The 15,716-nt window shown below is 42.6% G+C and overlaps 1 protein-coding gene across 1 annotated transcript; it reads right to left on the bottom strand.

The window, feature by feature from the left end:
* Positions 1–5,073: 5,073 nt before the first annotated feature.
* Positions 5,074–11,212, bottom strand: LOC111966854 (keratin, type II cytoskeletal 8). The gene is made up of 9 exons (XM_023991815.2): positions 10,669–11,212; positions 8,604–8,812; positions 7,833–7,893; positions 7,647–7,742; positions 6,920–7,084; positions 6,619–6,744; positions 6,230–6,450; positions 6,063–6,106; positions 5,074–5,903 (listed from the first exon to the last, which is right to left on the bottom strand). The coding sequence occupies exons 1-9, from the start codon at positions 11,092–11,094 to the stop codon at positions 5,638–5,640; spliced, it is 1,614 nt and encodes a 537-aa protein (XP_023847583.1). The 5' UTR covers positions 11,095–11,212; the 3' UTR covers positions 5,074–5,637.
* Positions 11,213–15,716: the final 4,504 nt, after the last annotated feature.

A 15,716-nucleotide genomic window follows, 5' to 3' on the forward strand; every position in this document is an offset into this window, starting at 1 on the left:
CTGCGGCTATGGAACCCTGACCTGTTCACTGGGAGTGCTACCTTGTCCCGGACCTGCTGTTTTCGACTCTCTCTCTCTACTGCACCTGCTGTCTCTATCTCTGAATGCTCGGCTATGAAAAGCCAACTGACATTTACTCCTGAGGTGCTGACTTGTTGCACCATCGACAACCACTGTGATTATTATTATTATTTGACCCTTCTGGTCATCTATGAACGTTTGAAGATCTTGGCCATCTACTGTTATAATCTCAACCCAGCACAGCCAGAAGAGGACTGGCCACCCCTCAGAGCCTGGTTCCTCTCTAAGTTTCTTCCTAGGTTCCTGCCTTTCTAGAGAGTTTTGCCTAGCCACTGTGCTTCTACATCTGCGTTGCTTGCTGTTTGGGGATTTAGACTGGGTTTCTGTATAGCACTTTGTGACATCGGCTGATGTAAAAAGGGCTTTATAAATACATTTGATTGATTGATATATTGATGTAATGATGCAGTCGACCACCAGATAGAGGCAAATACAAGTCTATTCGACAGAGGACAGATACATGGACATAGGAAGATCTGGATGGCTGTCTTCTGATTTCTAAACAGTGGGAAATCAATAAAATAATTAATGTAAACATATATTTTTAAGTAATTCTAGTGCCCGATTTCAGGGACTGTCAGCTTAAGAGGTTTAAAGACAACGAAGTCAATTCAGTTAAGACAAATTCAATTAATTTCTACTTCAACGCTCTTAGTAATTGTGGAAATTGACCCACTGTTCTGTTTAATTTTTACACCTACAGTGGGAAGAAAAAGTATGTGAACCCTTTAGAATTACCTGGATTTCTGCATAAATTGGTCATATAACTTTATCTGATCTTCCTCTAAGTCACAACAATAGACAAACAGTCTGCTTAAACTAATAACACACAAACAGTTATACTTTTTCATGTCTTTATTGAACACACCGTGTAAACATTCACAGTGCAGGTTGGAAAAAGTATGTGAACCCTTGGATTTAATAACTGGTTGACCCTCCTTTGGCAGCAATAACCTCAACCAAACGCTTTCTGTAGTTGCAGATCAGACCTGCACAATGGTCAGGAGGAATTTTGGACCATTCCTCTTTACGAAACTGTTTCAGTTCCACAATATTCTTGGGATGTCTGGTGTGAACCATTCTTTTGAGGTCATGCCACAGCATCTCAATCGGGTTGAGGTCAGGACTCTGACTGGGCCACTACAGAAGGCATATTTTCTTCTGTTCAAGCCATTCTGTTGTTGATTTACTTCTGTCTTTTGGGTTGTTGTCCTGTTGCTTCACCTAATGTCTGTTGAGCTTCAACTGGCGGACAGATTACATTCTCCTGCAAAATGTCTTGATAAACTTGGGAATTCATTTTTCAGTCGATGATAGCAAGCTGTCTAGGCCCTGAGGCAGCAAAGCAGCCCCTCCACCATAGTTTACAGTTGGGATGAGGTTTTATGTTGATTTGCTGTGCCTTTTTTTCTCCACACATAGTGTTGTGTGTTCCTTCCAAACAACACAATTTTAGTTTAATCTGTTCACAGAATATTTTGCCAACATTCAGGTGCTCTTTTGCAAACTTCAGACGTGAAGCAATGTTTTTTTGGACAGCAGTGGCTTCTTCCATGGTGTCCTCCAATGAATAAAATTATTTTTTAGTGTTTTAAGTATCGTAGACTCGTCAACAGAGATGTTAGCATCTTCCAAAGATTTCTGTAAGTCTTTAGCTGACACTATAGGATTCTTCTTAACCTCATTGAGAATTCTGCGCTGTGCTCTTGCAGTCACCTTTGCAGGCCGGCCACTCCTAGAGAGAGTAGCAACAGTGCTGAAATGTCAATTTGCCTTACCGTGGACTGGCTTTTAGAGATACTTTTGTAACCCTTTCCAGCTTTATGCAAGACAACAATTCTTAATCTTACGTCTTCTGAGATCTCTTTTGTTCGAGGCATAGTTCACATCAGGCAATGCTTCTTGTGAATAGGAAACTCTAATTTTGTAAGTGTTTTTTATGGGGCAGGGCAGCTCTAAGCAAAATCTCCATTCTCGTCTTATTGATTTGACTCCTTTAGTTGACTCCTGACTCCAATTAACTGTTGGAGAAGTCATTAGCCTAGGGTTTCACATAATTTTGCCAGCCTACATTGTGAATGTTTAAATGATGTAATCAATATAGACAAGAAAAATACAATCATGTGTGTTATTAGTTTAAGCACACTGTGTTTGACTATTGTTGTGACTTAGATGACGATCAGATCAAAGTTGATGTCAAATTTATGCAGAAATCCATGTAATTCCAAGGGTTCGCATACTTTTTCTTGCCACTGTACATCATATCACTGACTATACTGTATTATTAACAAAAAGGTGGCAGTGTTTTAGGAGTGTTTTAGATTTTGAGAGTGGTATCACCAGGGCCCGTATTCATAACGTTTCACAGAGAAGGAGTTCTGCTGTTCTAGGATCAGTTTGCCTTTAAGAGCACAATGAATAAGATTACATGGACAAGAGGGACCTAATCCAAGATCAGCGATCCTATTCTGAGAGGTTTCATGAATACAGGCCCAGTATTTTGGGAGTCATGACCAATAGGGACATGTGAAAATGCATACAGAGGGAACTCCCTCTATAGGTCACTTCTCAAATGTGTGATGTCTGAAATCCTTCCTGAAAGATATTTCCTTGTGCTACATTTCATGAAAATACAAACTTGTGTTGACATGTTGTTCACATGGAATGACATTTTAACCTAATTTAATGCTTTATAATTGCTGTAAGCCTTATTTATCTCTGTGGCACTCAGTCTGGGACATAGACATATATATTAGTCCATGGGCCAGCAGGCCAAATTTCACACATTTATTTACTTTAGGCTAGCAAAATCTAATTATGATTTTCATTAAGGTCCATGTCTGTGGGTTATATTTTCGTATAATACCCATGCATCTGAGTTAACTAAATGTGGTTATCACTGCATTATATGTTATGACCCCTAGTCGGTTAGTTGGGCAAACAGCATTGAGGGTATGAAATGTAATTTTCTGTTATCAGGAAACAATCTCAAGCTATTTGATATGTTTTTAACTTCATAATACAACGCATATTAAGGTATGAAACAATAAGAATGGTATTGACACCCCCTAAGGTGGGCTCATAGGTCATACATGTATGCGTTTTGGAGTATATCGAGCCAGAATGGACAGTATTGGGATTGTTTCTGTTATCACATGGTACCCTAGATGATAACTACACCAAATTTCACACAGAACAAGGAGACCGATTGGGAAAGTTTTTTAGCTACGGTATATAGGGTCATCAGAAATCTTGTCTGTAATCAGTCCCATCAGCCTATTTTCAACATGGGGAAGAACAGCATGCATTTTTCATGGCCATAACTGATTAAATAATTGGTGTAATAATAATAATAAGACCAATCATGTCTAAAAACGTCCTTCATTCTATAGCTAGAGAACTCCTGTTATCTCCAGGAGTGATACGTTTAAAAAACATTTTTTAAACTGTTGTGGTCTAGTACTGTATCTTTGTTAGCTAGGGCCATCTACTTTAAGTGCTGCCTGTCTTCCCAGTGGCCTACTTGGTGTGTTGACTACTGACTGATCATAACTTGCAGATAATCCTGGTTAATGTGTCAACAACTAAGGGGCAGGGCAAATTGGGACTTGTTTTGTTAATCAGTGGCTGTATTGGAGGGGGAGTGGTTTCACCTCTCCTAGGCAATCAGCAAATATAAACAATTTTCCTTGATCCTCCACCCCCTCCCCCTCCTCCCTCCCTCTGTGCAGACGACTTTGTCAACCATTTTGAAAAGAAGGTTGACATCCTCTCCTCATTCACTCAGCCTATTGAGTCCACTGGTCTCACTCACACAGAACTACCATACGCCTTGACCTCTTTCTCCCCTCTCTCTAGATGACATTCTGAAACTAGTGAGGTCTGGCCAACCGGCAACCTGCCAGCTCAACCCCACCCCCCCTCCCTTCTCCAGACGATCTCTGGAGACCTTCTCCTATTCCTCACTTCCCTCATCAAATCATCCCTGACCAATGACTGCGACCCTCTGACTTCAAAATGGCTTTTGCTCCCCTCCTCAAGAAACCAACACTCAACTCAACTGATGTCAAAAACTATAGACCTGTATCCCTCTTTCTTTCTTTCTTTCTTTCTTCTTTCTTTCTTTCTCTTTCTTTCTTTCTTTCTTTCTTTCTTTCTTTCTTTCTTTCTTTCTTTCTTTTCTTCTTTCTTTCTTCTTTCTTCTTTCTTTCTTTTCCAGACACTTGAGCATGCTGAATGGAATGCAATACAGTATAACAGCTGAAGAATGGAATGCAATACAGTATAACAGCTGAAGAAAAGAATGGAAGCAATACAGTATAACAGCTGAAGCAAAGGAATGGGATGCAATACAGTATAACAGCTGAAGAATGGAATGGAAGTAATACATTATGACAGCTGAAGAAAGGAATGGAATGCAATACAGTATAACAGCTGGAGAAAGGAATGGAATGCAATACAGTATTAAAGCCAAAGAAAGGAATGAAATGCAATACATTATGACAGCTGAAGAATGAAATGCAATACATTATGACAGCTGAAGAAAGGAATGGAATGCAATACATTATGACAGCTGAAGAATGGAATAGAATGCAATACATTATGACAGCTGGAAGAATGAAATGCAATACATTATGACAGCTGAAGAAAGGAATGGAATGCAATACATTATGACAGCTGAAGAATGGAATGGAATGCAATACATTATGACAGCTGAAGAATGGAATGGAATGCAATACATTATGACAGCTGAAGAAAGGCTTGTGTGCAGGTGAGAAGTTGTTTGTTTATGTGCTGTGCATATCACCCTCAATGTGTGTCTTCTCCTTTACTACCACTGGATGATTCTGTCTCCTTCCTTTTCAGTTTTACCAGCATTATCTCAGTACTGACTTCATACCGACTGAGACTATGTATGAAACCCATGTTGGGTGAAACTTTTACAAGAATTTGAGCGTGCAGGAATAAAGACGTGAAACTCACACGACAAAATACATTTTCAGTAAAAACACATTTAATTGTTTGGTAGCAAAAACAGCACCTCAGGCAACGGTGGGAAGTTTCTTTGGGGTCCAACAGAACACAACAGGGAAGACATGCACTACTATCTAGCATAGCAGACATTTTAGACAGGTTGACCAAGAACACTGGTGCTGCACTGTCACATTCACACCCACTCTGAGCAACGCTTGTCATGGACAGTACACAATATCATCCATTTCATGCAACTGAACTCAGAGAATGGCCCTCTTTACAGTGAACAGGGTTGCAGAGGTTTGGACAGAATGTTCTCTACAAGTTGCAACTTCATTTTTTGCTAATTTCCTGCAAGCATTTAGTTTTAGTACAGAATTAGAAAAGGCATAAGACATACAGTATGAACAAGAAAAATATTCTGTGGTCCCCTTAAAATCTTTGGTTGGATTAAAACTGTTTATTGCTTAACAGCCACATTTATATTTGTGCTCATGTAACATTGTTTGCCTTTGACTTTAAGTGTTACACTGTAGTGGAATGGTGAGCAAGAGATTAGACTAGAGGGCATTATCCAGCCGCTCAATCGTCAACCACTTCGGAGGACTCAGAGACAACTTTTCCATCCTTGGTCTCGATCATCTTGATGACGACACTCTTCTTGTTCTGGGTGGTGACGTTGGTGGTGCTGCCGCCACCGTAGCCGCTACCGGAGCTGTAGTTGCTGCCACTGTATCCACCGCCGTATCCACTGCCGTATCCACCGCCGTATCCACCGCCGAAACCACTGGAGTAGCCACTGCTGTAGGTGCTGTTAGCACTCTCCATAGGGAAGGAGTTGTAGCTTGCTGTGAGGTGACACAGAGAGAGACAACTGGTGAATACAGGTTGGCTAAACATGAATATCATGGATGTTTTAAATGCACCACAAAACAGAAGGGGAAAAACACTGGGTTTTATTTTGATAAAAGTGTCAGCTAAATGGTGTGAGGAAGGCATGTACTTACAGCTCTGTTTGGAGATGTTGATGGACTGAATACCAGTTGCTATCCTGGTTGTGAAAAGAAGACCAATTGAAAATGTTAGTTTCTGGTAATATACAGTATTTCCATTGCTATATAATACTGTACTTTCAAGCTGACGTGTACTATTTTCATGGATGTCAATATCTCACCTGTCCTCCTCTCCCTCCAGCAGCTTCCTGTAAGTGGCGATCTCAATGTCCAGGGCCAGCTTGACGTTCATCAGCTCCTGGTATTCTCTGATCTGCCGGGCCATGTCCTGCTTGGCTCTCTGGAGGGCATCCTCCAGGTCCCTGATGCGGAGTTTGGCATCCTTCACCGCCATCTCCCCGCGCTCCTCAGCCTCGGCGATCTGGTTCTCCAGGTTGGCACGCTAACACAAGACGAAGACACGGCATGTCATCATTTCTGCTTATAATCAAATTGTTAATGCCATTGGAAAATAGTATATTCTGTCAACATCACGTGAGTCTAGATGCCACAAATCTAATACTTAAGATAAGATTGTGCTTTATTAGCACTGAGAGTCTTGGTTGTGTACCTGTCCCTTGACGGAGTCGATCTCAGACTGCAGTCTCTGGATCATGCGGTTCAGATCAGAGATCTCTGTCTTGGTGGATCTCAGGTCATCTCCATATCTGGTGGCAGATGTCTGCATCTCTTCATACTAAACATCCAACAGGAAGAAAGCAGGGGGTTCGTTAGTGATTCATGGTCGGGGTGGAAAACACGTGACTTTACATCAACTTTTTCAGTGTACTGAAAGGCTATTAGCAGCCCTGAACATAGCGGCCAAAGGGAGAAATCATGTTTATCTACTATAGAAGTGCCCATTACTATACCTTGCTCTTGTACCACGTCTCGGCCTCGGCCCGGCTCTTGTTGGCGATGTCCTCATACTGGGCACGCACTTCAGCCACAATGGAGTCCATGTCCAGGTTACGGCTGTTGTCCATCTCAACCACCACTGAGGTGTCCTTGATCTGTCCCTGCAGCTCACGCAGCTCCTGGAGAGAGAGAAGGAGAGAGAGAGAAGGAGAGAGAGAGAAGGAGAGAGAGAGACCATCAAACACTTGGCCTATTACAGACAAGACTTTCAGACTTCAGCCTACCCCAGAGATGAAAAAGCAACCAGATTGATTCCAGCAGTTTGACTTCAAAGTCAAGATGCCTAACAGATGTCAGTAAAAGTGTAGATCCAGCATGAGAGAGACCCATTCCAGTCTATACAACAAACAACACCGTGTGCCATAACTCAATAACTAAATAAATAAAAGCAAAAAACAAATCCAGGCCGTTGTTGGAAGCTGCCAACAACACATCTGGTTATAATGAATGAGTGTCTAATTAAGGACTGAAGAGTCAAAAATATCATCCTAATTAAGGACTGAAGAGTCAATAATGTCCTCCTAATTCAAATAGTTGTTGTAATAATTTCCTAGCAGATTAGGTAGGTAGATGGAGTCAGATACATTATATAAGATTATGGCTTGAGGTATTTATTTTGAACTAAACTGTTATGGAGTAATGTAAACAGGAAGTAGCTAAGTGATGAGCTCAGTGCCATACCTCCTCATAGATCTGCCTCAGGAAGTTGATTTCATCTGTTAGGCTCTCCAACTTAGCCTCCAGCTCAACCTTGTTCATGTAGGCCTCGTCCACATCCTGAGAGGAACATCCACAATCCGTATGTTAACAAGATGACAAGAAGAGAAAGCCAGAAAAACTGATGGGATAAAATCTTAAGTAGCTAACCTTCTTGATGAGCACAAAGTCGTTTTCACACTCGGTACGCTTGTTGATCTCATCTTCATACCTGGGGAGAAGATTGAGAGCAATGTTAGCTTTAGTTCAGATATGAATATATTCAACATTCGATTTTATATATTTCAATGTCATAATTGTAACTATTTATTATTATGGTATAGTAATAGAGTTAATATACCGTTTTCACACTAGGGGGCATGAGTGCTACATTCACAACAACTATGCCCCTGGGAATCGTTTTCTACTCTGCACTCTTCAATCTGGGCGGAGATTGTGAGGTGTTTCTTTATTTTGTGCTATTTCCCCCTGAGGACACAGACTGCTAATGTGCTCGTATCATTTGTCAGGACTGACAGATTGGCGGCACTGGTGTGTGTTCCGTTGCCATGATGCAGCGATCTGTGTAAGCGAAGCTGAAAGACATCTAGTCATCTAAATGACTTTCACCTCCAGTCAAGTAAAATCTAATGTTTCCTCCAGGGCATTCCAGTTCAGTGGAGTAATCCCTATGATGTGAAGAGAATGGACTATAGTTGGGTATTGTACATCTATAGTACTGAGATTACACAATACTGGTGTGTCCTGTGTTACTGATTAAATCAAAAATTCCCTCTACTAACAGGCTTTCCCTGATCCTTTACTGCACCCCTCCAATGGTGCTATGAACCTGGCCAGGCAGAGGCCCAAGCAAAGTCTTTTCTGAAAATATGGCTGACGACATCTGTTAATTAAAGGCAGAGACATGAATAGCGAACTCACTTGTTCTTGAAGTCTTCCACCAGGCCCTGCATGTTGTGCAGGTCCGCCTCCAGCTTCATCTTGTCGTTGCCCAGGCCGTCCAGCTGTCTGCGCAGGTTGGAGATGTAAGCCTCGAACATGGCGTCGATGTTGGAGCGGGTGGTGGTCTGTCCCTGGAGGAGGTTCCACTTGGTCTCCAGCATCTTGTTCTGCTGTTCCAGGAAGCGTACCTGTGTGTTGTGCAAGAGATGTTGATTCATTTGATAAGCACATTGATCACCAGTTTATCACATTATCACAATATATTGTTCCAATTCTGGACTTTTCTCTGTTCTACCATAAAAGGGCACCATAAAAGGAACATCGATGGTGGGTTAACATGACTCATCCATGACTATCCCCATGTCATCCTCGTGTGAACCGTTTAATCCTCCAATGGAGAAATTAGGGTGTTTATTGTTTAAATGAGTGTTTGGAGCTTGTGGGACGGCTGTTTTGAGGATAGACCTAGCAAGCAATTTTTCCAAGGAAGCTATGATGTGCATCCTGACAGGAGGCAGAGGGGGAGATGGAAAAAGCTGGGGATAGAGTTATTTAGACCTCCTCCATGTTTTTCCTGTTTTAAAAGGGCGCGGTCGGGAGGTGGGGCGACCGCCCGCCCGAGAGAGAATTGAGAGGAACGTGACAAAGCCAATCCAACCAACTAGAAGGTAAATATTTAACTGCAGTATACAGGTAGGTGTAATGGGGGAGGGGGAGAGCATGTTGGCTCATCTATAATAGGGGATAAAATAAATAGATGGCTGTCAGTGGATATCGCTCCTGACTGAGCCTCAGGAATGATCATAAAATGGCTGCCTCAACTGCAATTAGATTAGAGTCAGTACTTAGAAATAAGTAGGAAAGGGAATTGTTATCACAAGATTAAAAAGGAGGGGCCATCTGCAAACTATTATCTATTCCCTTTAGAAACATGCAGTGGTAAAATCCCTTTCTGATTCGTTTTGTTCCTCGTTATGTAACCAATCCACTGGTGTTAGCCAGAACATGAAACCAGCTGCCCTTTTTAAATACTAACCCAGTGGAGCAGGCTTGGCATGTGGGACAGATAGGTCAGTAGAGAAGCTATTAAGAAAACGCCCCCAGGCATCAATTCAACTAAAGCAATATGAAACATTGCTATCACTTTTAAATGTTATGTATTGATGTTTGACCGTGTTCTGATGTTACCCTCCATGTTTTTGTATAGACTAGCCTTTCATTGAAATTCATTCCATTGTTCCAATACTTGTTAAGAATATAAAAAGTATGTAAACGTAACAATGACGGTGATGACAAAATGGTCCTGTCTGTGTTCCAGGAGTATGACCTTCTTTGGAGTGTCCAGCAGGGCAGGAGCGGGCCACACCCCTCCGCAGGGGCAGGGCCACAACCTTCCACAGTGGCAGGGCCACACCCCTCCACAGGGGCGGGCCACACCCCTCCGCAGGGGTAGGGCAGGCAGCCATTCCCAAGGTAAACCAGATCACTAACTACTCTAACCAGAGACAGACACACCCTTCTGTAGAAACTCTCCCCCCCAACCCACCCTGCTGCACTTCTGTTTTCATCACTATAAAAGGACAATTACTGCAAAACCATTAGATGTGAATTCTTGAGAACCCAGAGAAAACTATCACAAGCAGTTTGCTTGACTGCGTTGAGTCTCAGACAAGTCTCGATTTTCTTCCCTTTTCCAAGCTGATGAGTTTGCTTGTGCGTGTATTCAACCTAACACACTCTAACAGATCTCCCATGGCGTGTACCAGCATTTCACAAAGTTAACTTTTATCTATTTCTTCTCCGCTGTTCCACATTCATTACACAACAGACACCTCAGCATTGTAATAGCTAATAGAGATAGATTCGTAAAATCCCACAGATTGTTTGTACTCTGTACTTCCCTTTTTCATTCAAAGACTAAAGTTTTATAGCAGTTTAAGCTTATGGCAAAGTACATTGTCAGAGATATTGATACAGATACAGATATAGATACAGATAAAAATACAGACAGACAGATAGACAGGGAAAGGTTACCATGGCTGACCTTATCAATGAAGGAGGCGAAGCGGTTGTTGAGGCCTTTGATCTGTTCTTTCTCATTGGTGCGGACGATCTGGATGTTGGGGTCGATCTCCAGGTTGAGGGGGGCTAGCAGGCTCTTGTTCACCTGGACAGCGGTGATGGGGGTATGAACACCACCACCCATACCCATCCCCATACCCATCCCCATCCCCAGGCCCATGCCACCTCCATAGGCAGAAGAGCTGGAGATGTAATTGCCGCCTCCACCACCGACCCCGAACCCGCCTCCCATGCCCCTGTTGGCCCCTCCATAGGAGCTGCGGGCGCTGTAGCTCTGGCGGGAGGCCCCCTGGCTGGGTCCAGAGTAGGACATGCTGCTAAAGCTGCGAGGGGCTGCCCCAGAGGAAGAGGACTTGACGGTGTAGCTGGTAGTTTTCCTGACCGACATCCTGGCTGGTCTTGAGCGGTTGGTGAGTGAAGGACACTGAGGGGGAGATAGAATGGCAGGCGGGCTTGTCTGGAGTGCTGGGGAAACCCGAGTGGATAGACAGAGAATGAGTTACAGCACTGGTTTTAAGAGCCTTCCCGGTGGGAGGGGCCAAAGGGCTAGCTCTCATTGGGCAGGCCTCTGGGTGAGGGGAGAAGAGGGAGGAGCAGTACAGTGTAACAGAATACTTTTAGTTTATAACACAAGCTGACCAAGTTATTACCTGGCATTTGGACCCTGTTAGGAAAAACATGGTAGGGCATAAGGGACCTGTTGGAGTGTTAAAGCCTGAGGTGAAATATGATAACAGCTGGTTATACAAACTGTCATGTAGTTGAACAGGATCACCTCTCTACATTGCTTTACATAGTCAAATGTGTTACACGACAAGGGATTAGAAGCTTGCCAGTAAACCTCATGGAATATAGGTCAGGTGCAAAGCAGAACTGTTGCTCACTGCGCTGCTCTTTAATTTGGTGCCTGATTGCAGACGGGTCCAGTTAGATACTGTACTGAAGGTGTGAAACAGGATGCCTTGCCTACCATGAACGTAATGAGCCTGTGCTACTCAGGGTTTTAATGAATGAATGCTGCCAGTAGGCTTGTCCTGATATCACAGACACCTTTTTGTTATATAATTGACCTCATAGACGCTTTACTTTTAGTTATATAATCATTTTTTGAACCATCATGTTCTCAATCAGCCAATGTTATCTCTCAGCACAACCAGTTATTCCTAGAAACAGGGACAACGACACCAACCAGCTAGGTGTTCAAGCTATTCACCCAATGGGGCTTGTTGTTGTGGTTTGGAGCAAGGCCTGAGGCTGCATGCATTCCTCTATGTCTCACAGCATGCTACAGAAACCCATTTTAGAATATCATGGTTATAAGGTGATGATGGTTTACTGGGTTGTGATCTACTGAAGACTCCTTAAAAGTTGCCTTTACCTTTGTCCTACCAGATAACACCAATCAGATATACAGCAGTGCCGTTGTGCTTGTAATCTTGATTACCCACGCTGGCGGCCCGTCATTCACCTGTTTTGAGCACCACCTGTTTAGCAATAAATAAAAATAAAATATATATTTTTTTGGGGGGTGGGTTGCCTGTTTTGCATGTTATTTTGCTATTAATATCTGTCGCATATCAGTTTGCAAACAATGTACAAAAATGGTATCATGGAGCCGTACAGTATACAAACATGGTCTCTTTTTTTGCTTTCTTGAGTAAGGCAGCTCCAAAATGCAGGTGTTTCAGCCTAGCTCAGTGCTTTCTGGGGGGGTGGGTCAGCCAGCCGAAAATACGGAGCGTAGGGGTTGGTAATGTTCTCTAGTTGCACCGTGATTGGCTCAGTGTTCTGTCACTCATGAGGACACTAGTCACCTCCAAGTCTAAGGGTAGAGCTAGAAAATTCAAGCCCCTTTGGTGCTGCCATAGAGTTACATTAGAATGCCCATCCAAGAAGGCTCAAGGTCATTGGCCACTGATAAAATTATGTCAAATCACATTATATCTAGAGCAGCTTTGATTAGACTGATCATGTCAACATCATACTTTCAAAATCGTAGCTAGCAGTCATCATCATGAATCAAGTCAACAATTTACTGGCAAATCCTTTTTAATCTTTGATCATATGAAGAGAAATTATGAAGAGAAATTATAGATAAAACATATCGGTGCTCATCGACCATTGGATATAAACATTACACAACAAGTTGGAAATTGCAAATTCAACAGTGAGTGATTTGGAAGAAATCAGTGTCTAATTGCAAGCATTGTAAAGCAATCACTATCCTGCTATTCAGTGGAGTGGATGTGTGGTCCAAGTCTGGGTTTAAGTGTCTCTTTTCCAAGTTTAAAAGGGTAAACATTCAACATTGGCCGTGCTGTCAATCCAGCATGACTTCTACTGTGTTCAAAACAACTGGAAACTCAGAACTGGGAAATCTCAGACTTCAGTGAGTTCAAGACAACTGTGAACTCTGAAAGAAACAAGCTTTGACTGGGAAAAAACATTTTGAACGGTATTCCAACTTGGAATTCCAAGTCAGGAAACCGGGCTTCTTTCTAGAGCGCTGACCTGTAGATCACTAGCGTCATGATTCAACCTTGTTTTTTTCAGAGTTCCCAGTTGTTTTGAAAGCACCATAAATCCAGAGAATGACAGGCTGATGACAAAGTTGATGACAAAATTTGCCCACAAAGGACCGCCACGCCACCTTCCTGTTCAAGTGAGCACAGCACAGCAAGGTGAGTCCAAAAATGTCTTATATGCTACTGCATAAATTATGTAATATGCCAGGGAGATATGTATACTGTAGCTAAGAAAGTAATACTAACTGTATGTTGTGTAGTAAGCTGTTAGTAGCCCATGTGCCTCAGCTTAATAATTTCGTCCCTTTTCCCCTCATAATTTAGTCTACTGTTCTGACTTGGTGGTGGTCATGTAGCCTCTAGCCTGTTTTAGAGAAAAGTCATCATCGAATATTGTAAGAGCTTTCATTGTCTGCTTATATGCCCCCTTTATTTATCCTACGGTTCTGACTTGGGGTACAGGGAGAATACTGTAAGAAAGGCCCATGTTCTGAAATTCTGTCGCTGTACATTTCAAAAGTGCTGAACAAATAGTTATATTGACTATGTCCGTCCTAGCTCGCCCATTAAGTCTTATTGGAAATTACGGATTGTCTCTTAACCGCTCGTCCTCCCCTTATGTCATAGTTTGTACATCTCAATTGTCAGTAAAAATCACATTTGTTTAAGCAAGTCAGCCATATCAGCAATGTTTTTTTTAAAGCCAATAAATAAGGCTGAATGAACTGTTTCGCTGCCAGACAAGGCTCCGCTGACAGTCAGGTGTAGCAGTGGTAAGGTGTTGGGACTGCTGTTGGGACTCTGCTTTTGGAAAAGCTTTATGTAGGCTGTAACAGTTTGTGGGCACTGTTTGTCACCGATATAGTCCAATTAATATATTGTTTGGTGTTGCGTTCTGTAGTGGCTTTGCTGGCATGCATAAAAGATTTTGGGGGGAGTTTTCCCCACCAAGATTTACATGCTAAAATTGCCACTGATTACCCCAATTGTACTTCCTGATGTAGCAATATGTGCTGCCTTTCCACAACAATTACCTGAGTATGGCTATCTAACAATTACCTGAGTATGGTATCTAACAATTACCTGAGTATGGCTATCTAACAAATACCTGAGTATGGCTATCTACAATAACCTTAGTATATCTTTTGAGCATGAAAATTCCAGCATTTTTATTCAGGTTATATATCATGTCAAGAGAGGCTATCATTTTGCTACTGTTTTTACATATGTTTCTGTTGGGTGTGATCATTTCTGATAATGCTTTTTTATTACTTACCAAGTACACAATGCCTTGGCACTGTTGCCCTCTCACCTTTCCTCTCCATTCTCAGAGAGTGAGTCACAACTCCTTGAGCCAAACACTCCATCCTCTCTTGTCCCGCCAACGATCTCTTGTCCTTGATATTGCCATGGCAACCTTGAGAAATACATTATGGGTAACTCTCTCACTCACTTGAAATAGATCCAAGTATGTGAGCGTGTGTGACTGTAATGCTTTGTGATCTGTGTGACTGTTAATGCTGTGAGCTGTGTGACTGTAATGCTGTGAGCTGTGTGACTGTATACTTGTGAGCTGTGTGACTGTAATGCTGTGAGCTGTGTGACTGTAATGCTTGTGATCTGTGTGACTGTATTGCTGTGACTGATTGTCGTGTGTGTGATGTCGTGATGTTGACTGTAATGCTGTGACTGTGCTGTGGACTGTAATGCTTGTATGACTGTGTGACTGTAATACTGTGAGCTGTGTGACTGTAATGCTGTGACTGTGCTGTGTACGTGACTGTATTGCTGTGAGCTGTATTGACTGTAATGCTTTGTGATCTGTGTGACTGTAATGCTGTGAGCTGTGTGACTGTAATGCTGTTGAGCTGTGTGACTGAATGCTGTGAGCTGTGCTGTGGTGACTGTATTTGCTGTGAGCTGTGTGGACTGTAATGCTGTGAGCTGTGTGACTGTAATGCTGTGAGCTGTGTGACTGTATGCTGTGAGCTGTGTGACTTGTATTGCTGTGATCTGTGTGACTGTAATGCTTGTGAGCTGTGTGACTGTAATGCCTGTGAGCTGTGTATGACCTTATAATGCTTTTGTCTGAATCTGGGTTTCTGTGACTGTTAATGCTGTGTGGTTGAACTGGGTAATGTTGAGCTGTGTGACCGTTAATGCTGTGATGGTCCTGTGGTGACCCTGTTAATGGTCTTTCAGTCTGTGGTTGAAACCCTGTGATTGAGCTCTGTCATGACTCGTAATGCTGTGAGCCTAGCGCTCGTGGACTGCATGCTTGTGGCCCAGCGAGATGTTTCGTATCCCTCGTAATAGCCTTGTGAGCAGACTGTCCAGTTCAGTTGATATGACCTGTAATGCCCTTTGTGGACCCCTGTGTTGACTTGGTTAATGCAGGTACCGCTGCGGTGACTGGAAAAATGCCCCGTGTATGTGAACTGGTTAGATGCTTGTGAAAGCCTGGAATCTATACTGGCGACTTTGC

Source organism: Salvelinus sp. IW2-2015, linkage group LG7 (assembly GCF_002910315.2).
Source record: "Salvelinus sp. IW2-2015 linkage group LG7, ASM291031v2, whole genome shotgun sequence".
NCBI lineage: Eukaryota > Metazoa > Chordata > Actinopteri > Salmoniformes > Salmonidae > Salvelinus > Salvelinus sp. IW2-2015.